This window comes from Oenanthe melanoleuca, chromosome 25, assembly GCF_029582105.1.
Source record: "Oenanthe melanoleuca isolate GR-GAL-2019-014 chromosome 25, OMel1.0, whole genome shotgun sequence".
Lineage (NCBI taxonomy): Eukaryota > Metazoa > Chordata > Aves > Passeriformes > Muscicapidae > Oenanthe > Oenanthe melanoleuca.
The window spans coordinates 5900385-5914303 of NC_079358.1; the positions used below are offsets into that span (position 1 = coordinate 5900385).

Below are 13919 nucleotides of genomic sequence, written 5' to 3' on the forward strand. Positions count from 1 at the left end.
GGATTTTTGGGTGTTTTTGGGTTTTTTGAGGGAGTTTTGGGGGGGTTTTGTGTCACCCTGTGACCCCCCTGTCTGACCCAGGGTTTTTTGGGTGTTTTTGGAGGTTTTTTGAGGGGGTTTTGGGTGTTTTTGGGGTTTTTTGGGAGGGGTTTTGGGGTCACCCTGAGCCCCCCCGTCTGACTTATTTTTTGGGGGTTTTTTTTGGGGGTTTTGGGGGGTTTTTGGAGTCACCCTGAGCCCCTCCTGTCTGACCCAGGGTTTTTTGGGTGTTTTTGGGGTGTTTTGAGGGGGTTTTGGGTGTTTTTGGGGTTTTTTGGGAGGGTTTTTGGGGTCACCCTGAGCCCCCTTGTCTGACCCAGGGATTTTTGGGTGTTTTTGGGGTTTTTTGAGGGGTTTTTGGGTTTTTTTTGGAGGGTTTTTGGGGTCACCCTGTGACCCCCCTGTCTGACCCAGGGTTTTTTGGGTATTTTTGGGGTTTTTTGAGGGGTGTTTTTGGGGTGTTTCTGGGGTTTTTTTGGAGGGTTTTTGGGGTCACCCTGAGCCCCCCCGTCTGACTTATTTTTTGGGGGGTTTTTTTGGGGGTTTTGGGGGGGTTTTTGGGGTCACCCTGAGCCCCCCCCGTCTGACCCATTTTTTGGGTGTTTTTGGAGGTTTTTTGGGGGGTTTTTGGGGGGGTTTTGGGGTTTTTTTGGAGGGTTTTTGGGGTCACCCTGAGTCCCCCCTGTCTGACCCAGGGATTTTTGGGTATTTTTGGGGTTTTTTGAGGGAGTTTTGGGGGGGTTTTGGGGTCACCCTGAGCCCCTCCTGTCTGACCCAGGGTTTTTTGGGTATTTTTGGGGTGTTTTGGGGGGTTTTTGGGGGGGTTTTTGGTTTTTTTTTGGAGGGTTTTTGGGGTCACCCTGAGCCCCTCCTGTCTGACCCAGGGATTTTTGGGTATTTTTGGGGTGTTTTGGGGGGTTTTTGGTTTTTTTTGGAGGGTTTTTGGGGTCACCCTGAGCCCCTCCTGTCTGACCCAGGGTTTTTTGGGTATTTTTGGGGTTTTTTGAGGGGTTTTTGGGTGTTTTTGGGGTTTTTTGGGAGGGTTTTTGGGGTCACCCTGTGACCCCCCTGTCTGACCCAGGGATTTTTGGGATGTTTTTGGTGTTTTTGGGGACAGAAGTCGGGGCGGGAGGAGGAGGAGGAGGAGGAGGAGGCGGAGGCGCGGCCGGACCCGCTGCACCAGCTGATCCTGCACTTCAGCCGCACCGCGCTCACCGAGCAGAGGTGAGACCAGAGCACCCCAAAAACACCCCAAAAACACCCCAAAAACACCCCGAAAACACCCCAAAAACACCCCAAAAACACCCCAAAAACACCCCAAAAATCCACTGGGACACCAAAATATCCACTGGGACACAAAAAATATCCAATGGGACACCAAAAACACCCCAAAAACTATCCACTGGGACACCAAAAATATCCAATGGGACACCAAAAACATCCCAAAAATCCACTGGGACACCGAAATATCCACTGGGACACCAAAAACACCCCAAAAACAATCCAATGGGACACCAAAAACACCCCAAAAACACCCCAAAAACACCCCAAAATATCCACTGGGATACCAAAAATATCCACTGGGACACCAAAAATATCCACTGGGACACCAAAAATATCCACTGGGACACCAAAAATACCCCCAAAACAATCCACTGGGACACCAAAATATCCACTGGGACACCAAAATATCCACTGGGACACCAAAAATATCCACTAGGACACCAAAAATATCCACTGGGACACCAAAAACACTGGGACATCAAAAATACCCCAAAAATATCCACTGGGACCCCAAAAATATCCACTGGGACACCAAAAACACCCCAAAAAATATCCACTGGGACACTAAAAATATCCACTGGGACCCCAAAAAATATCCACTGGGACACCAAAAATATCCAATGGGACACCAAAAATATCCACTGGGACACTAAAATATCCACTGGGACACTAAAATATCCACTGGGACCCCAAAAAAATCCAATGGGACACCAAAAACCCCCCAAAAAATATCCACTGGGACACCAAAAAAAATGCACTGGGACACCAAAAATACTGGGATCTCAAAAACACCCCCCAAAAAATCCACTGGGACACAAAAAACACTGGAACATAAAAAATACCCCAAAAAATCCAATGGGACCCCAAAAATATCCACTGGGACACCAAAAACCCCCCAAAAAATATCCACTGGGACACCAAAAAAAATGCACTGGGACACCAAAAACACGTCCAAAAAATCCACTGGGACACCAAAAATACCCACTGGGACACCAAAAATATCCACTAGGACACCAAAAACACTGGGACATAAAAAATACCCCAAAAAAATCCAATGGGACACCGAAAATATCCACTGGGACACCGAAAACACCCCAAAAAATATCCACTGGGACACCAAAAACACCCCAAAAATACCCCAAAAACAATCCACTGGGACACCAAAAATATCCACTGGGACACCAAAAATACCCACTGGGACACCAAAAATATCCACTGGGACACCAAAAACATCCCAAAAATCCACTGGGACCCTGAAAAATGCACTGGGACACCCAAAATATCCACTGGGACACCAAAAACACTCAGATCCCAAAAAAAAAAAATCCACTGGGACACCAAAAACACTGGGACCCCCAAAAAATCCACTGGGACCCCCAAAAAAATCCACTGGGACACCAAAAACACTGGGACCCCAAAAACACCCCCAAAAAATCCACTGGAACGCCAAAAATTCACTGGAACACCAAAAAACACCAGGGGAACCCCAAAAACACTGGGGGGACCCCAAAACACTGGGGGGGTCCCCAAATCCACTGGGGACCCCAGATCACACTGGGAGCCCAAAAAATCCACATGGGGGACCCCAAAAACCACCGGGGACCCCAGAACTGGGGGTGGAGCCCAAAACTGGGGTGGCAATGCCTGAGGGGTGCCTGGGTCCGTTTTTGGGGTACCTGGGTCCGTTTTGGGGTGTCTGGGTCAATTTTGGGGTACCTGGATACCAATTTTGGGGTACCTGGGTCCCTTTTTGGGGCACCTGGGTCCCTTTTTGGGGTCTGGCTTCCTTTTTGGGGTACCTGGGTCCCTTTTTGGGGGTCTGGGTCCCTTTTTGGGGGTCTGGGTCCCTTTTTTGGGGACTGGGTCCCTTTTTGGGGGGTACAGGGTATCCCATTTTTGGGGTACTTGGGTCCCTTTTTGGGGTGTCTGGGTCCCTTTTTTGGGTTCCTGGGTCCCTTTTTGGGGTACCTGAGTCCCTTTTTGGGGGTGTCTGGGTCCCTTTTTTGGGGTACCTGGGTCCCTTTTTGGGGTGTCTGGGTCCCTTTTTGGGGTGTCTGGGTCCCTTTTTTGGGTTCCTGGGTCCATTTTTGGGGTACCTGGCTCCCTTTTTGAGGTACCTGGGTCCCTTTTTTGGGGACTGGGTCCCTTTTTGGGGGGTGCAGGGTATCCCATTTTTGGGGTGCCTGGTTCCTTTTTTGGGGTCTAGGTCCCATTTTTGGGGGTCTGGATCCCTTTTTTGGGGTCTGGGTCCCGTTTTGGGGGTCTGGGTCCCTTTTTGGGGGGTACAGGGTATCCCATTTTTGGGGTTCCTGGGTCCCTTTTTGGGGTGTCTGGGTCCCTTTTTTGGGTTCCTGGGTCCGTTTTTGGGGTACCTGGGTCCCTTTTTTGGGGTACCTGGGTCTATTTTTGAGGTACCTGGGTCTCTTTTGGGGGTCTGGGTCCCTTTTTGGGGGGTGCAAGGTATCCCATTTTTGGGGTTCCTGGATCCCTTTTTTGGGTTCCTGGGTCCCTTTTTGGGTTCCTGGGTCCCTTTTTGGGGTTCCTGGGTCCCTTTTTTGGGTTCCTGGGTCCCTTTTCTGGGTTCCTGGGTCCCTTTTTGGGGTTCTGGGTCCCTTTTTGGGGTAACTGGGTCCCTTTTTGGGGTTCCTGGGTCCCTTTTTGGGGTGCCCAGCCCCCCCCCCAACCCGTGTCCCCCTCCCCAAATTCCCGCAGCCACCTGGAGCAGGATCACCTGTACATGGCCTACGCCGGGATCATGGCCAAGGTGGGCACCCCAAAACCCCAAAAAATCCCCCAAAACCGGGGGGGGCACCCCCAAAATCTGGGGACACCCCAAAGGTGGAGGGTTCAAGGATTGGGGGTCCCTGAGGGAATTTTGGGGGGGGGAGGAGCCAAAATTGGGGGATTTTGGGGGGGGGCTCCCCAAAATTGGGGTGGGGTCCCCAAGATTGGGGTGATTCCAGGGGAATTTTGGGGGTCCCCGGGGATTTTGGGGACCCCCCAGGTGCGTTTTGGGGTTCCCCCGGGGTTTTGGGGACCCCTCAGGTGGGTTTTGGGGTTCCCCAGGTTGGTTTTGGGGTTCCCCAGGATTTTGGGGTTCCCCAGGTTGGTTTTGGGGACCCCCCAGGTTGGTTTTGGGGTTCCCCAGGGATTTTGGGGTTCCCCAGGATTTTGGGGACCCCCCAGGTGGGTTTTTGGGGGGTTTCTCCCTAATTCCCACCCCCCAGAGCTGCCACATCGAGGAAGGGGAAGAGGAAGAGAAGGAGGAAGAGGAGAAGGAAGAGGAAGGAGCCGAGGACTCGTTTGAGGTGGGGGGGGGGACCCCCAAAACCCCCAGTGACCCCAGTGACCCCTGAGTGACCCCTGTGACCCCTGAGTGACCCCTGTGACCCCCCAGGAGAAGGAGATGGAGAAGCAGAAGCTGCTGTGACCCCCAGTGACCCCCAATCCCTGTGACCCCTCAGTGACCCCTGTGACCCCTGAGTGACCCCTGTGACTGACCCCTGTGTGACCCCCAGGAGAAGGAGATGGAGAAGCAGAAGCTGCTGTGACCCCCAGTGACCCCCAATCCCTGTGACCCCTCCTGACCCCAGTGACCCCTCAGTGACCCCAGTGACCCCACAGTGACCCCAGTGACCCCTCAGTGACCCCGTGACCCCCCAATTCCCCCCAGGAGAAGGAGATGGAGAAGCAGAAGCTGCTGTGACCCCCAGTGACCCCCAATCCCTCTGACCCCCAATCCCTGTGACACCTCCTGACCCCAGTGACCCCAGTGACCCCTCAGTGACCCCAGTGACCCCTCAGTGACCCCCTCCTGACCCCCCAATTCCCCCCAGGAGAAGGAGATGGAGAAGCAGAAGCTGCTGTGACCCCCAATCCCTGTGACCCCTCCTGACCCCAGTGACCCCAGTGACCCCTCAGTGACCCCATTTCCCCCCAATTCCCCCCAGGAGAAGGAGATGGAGAAGCAGAAGCTGCTGTGATCCCCAGTGACCCCCAATCCCTCTGACCCCCCAGTGACCCCAGTGACTCTCCCTGACCCCAGTGACCCCTCAGTGACCCCAGTGACCCCAGTGACCCCCTCCTGACCCCCCAATTCCCCCCAGGAGAAGGAGATGGAGAAGCAGAAGCTGCTGTGACCCCCAGTGACCCCCAATCCCTGTGACCCCTCAGTGACCCCAGTGACCCCTCAGTGACCCCAGTGACCCCTGAGTGACCCCGTGACCCCCCAATTCCCCCCAGGAGAAGGAGATGGAGAAGCAGAAGCTGCTGTCGCAGCAGGCGCGGCTGCACACGCGCGGAGCGGCCGAGATGGTGCTGCAGATGATCAGCGCCTGCAAGGGTGGGTGAGACCCCCGGGACCCCCCAAAAAACCTGAGAGACCCCAACAGAGACCCCTGGGACCCCCAAAAAACCTGAGAGACCCCAACAGAGACCCCCGGGACCCTCAAAAACCTGAGAGACCCCAACAGAGACCCCTGGGACCCCCAGAGACCTGAGAGACCCCAACAGAGACCCCCAGACACCCCCTGGGAACCCTGAGAGACCCCTGGGACCCCCAGAAACCTGAGAGACCCCAACAGAGACCCCTGGGACCCCCAGAGACCTGAGAGACCCCAACAGAGACCCCCAGACACCCCCTGGGAACCCTGAGAGACCCCCGGGACCCCCCAAAAACCTGAGAGACCCCAACAGAGACCCCTGGGACCCCCAAAAAAACTGAGAGACCCCTGAGAGACCCTGAGACCCTCTGGGAACCCCCAAAAACCTGAGAGACCACAACAGAGACCACCTGGGACACCCCCAGAGACCCCCCGGGACCCCCCAAAAACCTGGGACCCCTGAGAGACCCCCTGGACACCTGAGAGACCCTGAGACCCCTGGGACCCCTGAGAGACCCCAACAGAGACCCCCTGGGACCCCCCCAAAACCTGAGAGACCCCTGGGACCCCCCAAAACCTGAGGGACCACTGAGAGACCCCTGGGACCCCCCCAAAAAACCTGGGACCCCCTGAGACCCCCTGAGTGACCCCTGAGTTCTCTGAGACCCCCCCGAGTGACCCCTGAGTGACCCCAGACCCCCTCAAGTGACCCCTGAGTGACCCCAGACCCCCCTGAGTGACCCCTGGGTGACCCCTGGGTGACCCCTGAGTGTCCCCATGTCCCCAGGTGAGCGGGGGGCCATGGTCAGTTATGGGTGGGGGGGATGGGTGTGACCCCGTGTGACCCCTGAGTGACCCCTGGGTGACCCCTGGGTGACCCCTGAGTGTCCCCATGTCCCCAGGTGAGCGGGGGGGCCATGGTCAGTTACGGGGAGGGGGGGATGGGTGAGACCCTCACATGACACACGTGTGACCCCAGTGACCCCTGAGTGACCCCTGAGTGACCCCTGTGTCCCCAGGTGAGCGGGGGGGCCATGGTCAGTTATGGGTGGGGGGGATGGGTGAGACCCTCACATGACACACGTGTGACCCCAGTGACCCCTGAGTGACCCCAGGGTGACCCCAGTGACCCCTGGGTGACCCCTGGGTGACCCCTGAGTGACCCCGTGTCCCCAGGTGAGCGGGGGGGCCATGGTCTCCTCCACCCTCAAGCTGGGAATCTCCATCCTCAACGGGGGCAACGCCGACGTGCAGCAGGTGGGGGTCCCCAGAATGTCACCAAATGTGCCCCAATGTCCCCAAATGTGCCCAGAATGTCACCCAATGTCCCCAGAATGTCACCAAATGTGCCCCAATGTCCCCAAATGTGCCCAGAATGTCACCCAATGTCCCCAGAATGTCACCAAATGTGCCCCAATGTCCCCAAATGTGCCCAGAATGTCACCCAATGTCCTCAGAATGTCACCAAATGTGCCCCAATGTCCCCAAATGTGCCCAGAATGTCACCCAATGTCCCCAGAATGTCACCAAATGTGCCCCAATGTCCCTAAATGTGCCCAGAATGTCACCAAATGTGCCCCAGTGTCCCCAGTCCCCAAATGACCCCAATATCCCCCCTGTTCCAAATGTCCCCAGATATCCCCCAATCCCCCCAAGGTCCCCAATGCCAGTGTCCACCAATGTCCCCAATGTCCCCAATGTCCCCAATCCCCCCAATATCCCAAATCCCCTCAACATCCCCAATCCCTCAATGTCCCCAGTGTCCCCACTGTCCCTACTGTCCCCAATCTCTCCAAATGTCCTCAATATCCCCCACTGTCCCCAGTCCCCTCAATGCCCCCACTGTCCCCAATGTCCCCCAATGTCCCAAATGTCCCCAGTGTCCTCAATGTCCCCCACTGTTCCCCAATCCCCCACTGTCCCCAATGTCCCCAGTCCCCCAAATCCCCCCAGTGTCCCCAATCCTGCACTGTCCCCCAATCCCCCCAGTGTCCCAATGTCCCCAATATCCCCACTGTCCCCAATATCCCCCAGTGTCCCCACTGTCCCAAATCCCCCACTGTCCCCCAGTCCCCCCACTGTCCCCCAGTCCCCCCAGTGTCCCCAATGTCCCCAATCCCCCCAATGTCCCCAATCCCCCCAATGTCCCCACTGTCCCCCAGTCCCCCCAGTGTCCCCGCTGTCCCCCCAGTGTCCCCAGTATCCCCCCAGTGTCCCCACTGTCCCCAATGTCCCCACTGTCCCCCAGTCCCCCCAGTGTCCCCAGTATCGCCCCAGTGTCCCCACTGTCCCCAATGTCCCCCCAGTGTCCCCCAATCCCCCCAATCCCCCACTGTCCCCCAATGTCCCCAATATCCCCACTATCCCCACTGTCCCCCAATCCCCCCCCCCCAGTGTCCCCAGTGTCCCCACTGTCCCAAATCCCCCACTGTCCCCCAATCCCCCCAGTGTCCCCCAGTCCCCCCAGTGTCCCCAATGTCCCCACTGTCCCCACTGTCCCCCCAGAAAATGCTCGAGTACCTCAAGTCCAAGCGCGAGGTCGGCTTCTTCCAGAGCGTGCAGGCGCTGATGCAAACCTGCAGGTGAGGGGGAGCTGGGGTCACCCGTGGGATTTTGGGGTCCCCCCGTGGGAACTGGGGTCACCCGTGGGAATTGGGGTCACCTCGTGGGAACTGGGGTCACCCATTGGGAATTGGGGTCACCCGTGGGAATTGGGGTCACCCCTGGGAATTGGGGTCACCCCGTGGGATTTGGGGTCACCCCTGGGAGCTGGGGTCACCTCGTGGGAACTGGGGTCACCCATTGGGAACTGGGGTCACCCATTGGGAATTGGGGTCACCCCGTGCGAATTGGGGTCACCCATTGGGAGCTGGGGTCACCTCGTGGGAACTGGGGTCACCCCGTGGGAACTGGGGTCACCCATTGGGAACTGGGGTCACCCATTGGGAACTGGGGTCACCCCGTGGGAACTGGGGTCACCCATTGGGAACTGGGGTCACCCCTGGGAGCCGGGGTCACCTCGTGGGAACTGGGGTCACCCGTGGGAATTGGGGTCACCCGTGGGAACTGGGGTCACCCCTGGGAACTGGGGTCACTCATTGGGAACTGGGGTCACCCGTGGGAACTGGGGTCACCCCTGGGAACTGGGGTCACCCTGAGGATTTTGGGGTCACCCATTGGGAATTGGGGTCACCCAGTGGGAACTGGGGGTCACCCATTGGGAACTGGGGTCACCCTGAGGATTTTGGGGTCATCCCTGGGAACTGGGGTCACCCGTGGGAACTGGGGTCATCCATTGGGATTTGGGGTCACCCATTGGGAACTGGGGTCACCCCTGGGAATTGGGGTCACCCATTGGGAACTGGGGTCACCCCTGGGAATTGAGGTCACCCTGGGAACTGGGGTCACTCATTGGGAATTGGGGTCACCCCTGGGAATTGGGGTCACCCTGGGAACTGGGGTCACCCATTGGGAACTGGGGTCACCCATTGGGAATTGGGGTCACCCACTGGGAATTGGGGTCACCCTGGGAACTGGGGTCACCCATTGGGAATTGGGGTCACTCATTGGGAACTGGGGTCACCCACTGGGAATTGGGGTCACCCTGGGAACTGGGGTCACCCTGGGAATTGGGGTCACTCATTGGGAACTGGGGTCACCCATTGGGAATTGGGGTCACCCTGAGGATTTTGGGGTCACCCGTGGGAACTGGGGTCACCCCTGAGGATTTTGGTGTTCTGGGGGGTTTTTAGGGTGCCCTGTGAGGATTTTGGGGTTCCCTGTGAGGATTAGGGGTGGTTTTCTGGGGTGCCCTGTGAGGATTTTGGGGTTTTGGGGTTCCCCCTGAGGATTAGGGGTGGTTTTTGGGGTTTTGGGGGTTTTTGGGGTGCTCTGTGAGGATTTGGGGTATTTTTTGGGTTTTTGGGGGATTTTTGGGGTTTCCCCTGAGGTTTTGGGTGGTTTTGGGGTCCCTGTGAGGATTAGGGGTGGTTTTTGGGGTTTTTGGGGGGTTTTTGGGGTGCCCTGTGAGGATTTTGGGGTTCCCTCTGAGGATTAGGGGTGGTTTTTGGGGCTCCCTGTCAGGATTAGGGGTGCTTTTTGGGGTTCCCTGTGAGATTTTGGGGTGGTTTTGGGTGTTTTTGGGGTCCCTGTGAGGATTAGGGGTGGTTTTTGGGGTTCTCTGTGAGGATTTTGAGGTTCGCTGTGAGGATTTTGGGGTCCCGTGAGGATTAGGGGCAGTTTTTGGGGTGTTTTTGGGGTTCCCTGTGAGGATTAGGGATGGTTTTGGGTGTTTTTGGGGTCCCTGTGAGGATTAGGGGTGGTTTTTGGGGTTCTCTGTGAGGATTTTGAGGTTCCCTGTGAGGACTTTGGGGTCCCTGTGAGGATTAGGGGCAGTTTTTGGGGTGTGTTTTGGTGTTTTGGTTTTTTTTTGGGTGTTTTTGGGGTCCCTGTGAGGATTAGGGGTGGTTTTTGGGGTTTGGGTGGTTTTTGGGGTTTGGGTGGTTTTTGGGGTTCCCTGTGAGGATTTTGGGGTCCCTGTCAGGATTAGGGGTGGTTTTTGGGGTTTGGGTGGTTTTTGGGGTTCCCTGTCAGGATTAGGGGTGGTTTTTGGGGTTCCCTGTGAGATTTTGGGGTGGTTTTGGGTGTTTTTGGGGTTCTCTGTGAGGATTAGGGGTGGTTTTTTGGGGTCCCTGTCAGGATTAGGGGTGGTTTTGGGGTTTGGGTGGTTTTTGGGGTTCTCTGTGAGGATTAGGGGTGGTTTTTGGAGTCTCTGTCAGGATTTTAGGGGTGGTTTTTGGGGTTTGGGTGGTTTTTGGGGTTCCCTGTGAGGATTAGGGGTGGTTTTGGGTGTTTTTGGGGTTCCCCCTGAGGTTTTTGGGGTGTTTTTGGTGGTTTTGGGTGTTTTTGGGGTTCCCCCTGAGGTTTTTGGGGTGTTTTTGGGGTGCCTGACCCCGTCCCGCAGCGTGCTGGACCTGAACGCGTTCGAGCGGCAGAACAAGGCCGAGGGGCTGGGCATGGTCACCGAGGAGGGCACCAGTGAGTGGGGACCCCAGGGCGGGGGGACCCCAAAAGGGACCCCACAGGGGGGGGGCTGTTCTGCACCCCAAAACCCGGCGCTGCTCTGCCCCAAACCCTGCTGAGAGTGCTGCTCCTGGAACCCCAAATCTGCCCTAATGCCCCCCAAAACTGCCCCAAAACTGCCCCTAATGCCCCCCAAATCCTGCCCTAATGCTCCCCAATTCCTGCCCTAATGCCCCCCAAATCCTGCCCCTAATGCCCCCCAATCCTGCCCTAATGCCCCCCAAATCCTGCCCCTAATGCCCCCCAAATCCTGCCCCTAATGCTCCCCAAATCCTGCCCCTAATGCCCCCCAATTCCTGCCCTAATGCCCCCCAAATTCCTGCCCCTAATGCCCCCCAAATCCTGCCCCTAATGCCCCCCAAATCCTGCCCTAATGCCCCCCAATCCTGCCCCTAATGCCCCCAAAACCTGCCCTAATGCCCCCCAAATCCTGCCCCTAATGCCCCCAAAACTGCCCTAATGCCCCCCAAATCCTGCCCCTAATGCCCCCCAATTCTTGCCCTAATCCCCCCCCAATTCTTGCCCTAATCCCCTCCCCAAATCCTGCCCTAATGCCCCCCAATTCTTGCCGTAATCCCCCCACAATTCTACCCTAATGCCCCCCAAATCCTGCCCTAATGCCGCCCCCCCCCCCCAAAATCTTTTGCTCCCCATCTTCTTCATATCTTTGTTTGCTGCCCCTCCCAAACCCTAAATCCCCCCTGGATCCCAAATAATCCCCTAATCCCCAATTCCCCCCACCCCAATTTCCCCCCTGGATCCTCAAATCCCCCCCAATCCCTGAATTCCTCCTGGACCCCTAAATCCCCCAAACCTGTTTTCCCTCTGGATCCCAAATTTCCTCCCTGGATCCCCAAATCCCCTCACCCCAATTTCCCCCCTGGATCCCCAAATCCCCTCACCCTCCTAACTCCCCCCACCCCAAATTCCCCCCAAATCCCCTCACCCTCCTAACTCCCCCCACCCCAAATTACCCCCAAATCCCCTCACCCTCCTAACTCCCCCACCCCAAATTTCCCCCTTGGATCCCCAAATCCCCTCACCCTCCTAACTCCCCCACCCCAAATTTCCCCCCAAATCCCCTCACCCTCCTAACTCCCCCACCCCAAATTTCCCCCCTGGATCCCCAAATCCTCTTAGCCTCCTAACTGCCCCCACCCCAAATTTCCCCCTGGACCCTCCAAATCCCCCCACCCCAATTCCCCCCCTGGATCCCCAATGTTCTCCCCCAACCCCAAACCCCAAATTCCCCCCTGGACCCTCCTAATTCCCCCCACCCCAAATTCACCCCCTGGATCCCCAAAGTTCTCCCTCCACCTCAAACCCCCAAATCCCTCCACCCTCCTAACTCCCCAAATTCCCCCCAAATCCCCCCCCTCCCAACTCCCCCACCCCAAATCCCACCCCCCTAACTCCCCCACCCCAAATCCCACCCCCCTAACTCCCCCACCCCAAATCCCACCCCCCTAACTCCCCCACCCCCGCTCACTGTCTCTTCTCTCCCCCCGGCTCCGCTGGCAGTCATCAGCCGGGAGAACGGTAAATATGGGGGGGCTGGGGGGGCTGTAGGGCCACAGGGGCTGTGGGGTCAGCTCTGGGGTCTGGGGGGCTGTGGGGTCAGCTGTAGGATCTGGGGGGGCTGTAGGGCCACAGGGGCTGTGGGGTCAGCTCTGGGGTCTGGGGGGGCTGTGGGGGGGCTGTAGGGCCACAGGGGCTGGGGGGTCAGCTCTGGGGTCTGGGGGGGCTGTAGGGCCACAGGGGCTGGGGGGTCAGCTCTGGGGTCTGGGGGGGCTGTAGGGCCACAGGGGCTGGGGGGTCAGCTCTGGGGTCTGGGGGGGCTGGGGGGGCTGTAGGGCCACAGGGGCTGTGGGGTCAGCTCTGGGGTCTGGGGGGGCTGTAGGGCCACAGGGGCTGGGGGGTCAGCTCTGGGGTCTGGGGGGGCTGTAGGGTCTGTAGGGCCATAGGGGCTGGGGGGTCAGCTCTGGGGTCTGGGGGGGCTGTGGGGGGGCTGTAGGGTCTGTAGGGGCTGGGGGGTCAGCTCTGGGGTCTGGGGGGGCTGTGGGGTCAGCTGTAGGATCTGGGGGGGCCGTAGGGCCACAGGGGCTGTGGGGTCAGCTCTGGGGTCTGGGGGGGCTGTGGGGGGGCTGTAGGGTCAGCTGTGGGGTCTGTAGGGTCTGTGGGCTCAGCTCTGGGGTCTGGGGGGCTGTGGGGTCAGCTGTAGGATCTGGGGGGCCTCTGGGGGGGCTGTAGGGCCACAGGGGCTGTGGGGTCAGCTCTGGGGTCTGGGGGGGCTGTGGGGGCTATGGGGCCACAGGGCTGTAGGGTCAGCTGTGGGGTCTGGGGGGCTCTGTGGGGTCAGGGAGCTGGGAGGGCAGGAGGAGGGTGGCCTGTCCCCTTGTCCCTGCCTGTGTCCCCTCCCTGCTAACCCCTGTCACCTCAATGACCCCACTGTCACCCCTGCACGTCCCTGTGCCACTCCCAGTGTCCCTGTGCCACCCCAATGTCCCCTATGCTGCCCGTGTGCCACCCTGCTTGTCCCTGTGCCACCTCAGACTGGTCCCTGTGCCACTCTGTGGTGTCCCTGTCACACCAGGATGTCCTTTTGCCACTCTATGGTGTCCCTGTGCCACCCTGGGGTGTCTCTGTGCCACTTTATGGTGTCCCTGTCACACCAGGATGTCCCTGTGCCCCTGGGCCATGTCCCTGTGCCACTCTATGGTGTCCCTGTCACACCAGGGTGTCCCTGTGCCACTCTGTGGTGTCCCTGTGCCACACTGTGATGTCCCTGTACCATCTTGGAGTGTCCCTGTGCCACCTCAAATTGTCCCCGTGCCACTCTGTGGTGTCCCTGTCACACCAGGGTGTCCCTGTGCCACTCTGTGGTGTCCCTGTCACACCAGGGTGTCCCCGTGCCACTCTGTGGTGTCCCTGTGCCACTCTGTGGTGTCCTTGTCACACCAGGGTGTCCCTGTGCCACTCTGTGGTGTCCCCGTGCCACTCTGTGGTGTCCCTGTGCCACTCTGTGGTGTCCTTGTCACACCAGGGTGTCCCTGTGCCACTCTGTGGTGTCCCCGTGCCACTCTATGGTGTCCTTGTCACACCAGGATGTCCTAGTGCCACTCTATCATGTCC

At 58.1% G+C, this 13919-nt stretch overlaps 1 protein-coding gene across 1 annotated transcript in view; it reads left to right on the top strand.

Annotated features, from left to right (window-relative positions):
• Positions 1–13919, top strand: part of LOC130263345 (ryanodine receptor 1-like) — a 93854-nt gene that overhangs the window by 64077 nt on the left and 15858 nt on the right. Inside the window, exons 27-34 of the mRNA XM_056510851.1 lie at positions 1157–1263; positions 4036–4087; positions 4551–4631; positions 5566–5669; positions 6887–6962; positions 8211–8287; positions 10669–10742; positions 12309–12326. Of these exons, the coding sequence (XP_056366826.1) occupies positions 1157–1263; positions 4036–4087; positions 4551–4631; positions 5566–5669; positions 6887–6962; positions 8211–8287; positions 10669–10742; positions 12309–12326 (589 nt within the window). The remainder of the gene's footprint in view (positions 1–1156; positions 1264–4035; positions 4088–4550; positions 4632–5565; positions 5670–6886; positions 6963–8210; positions 8288–10668; positions 10743–12308; positions 12327–13919) is intronic.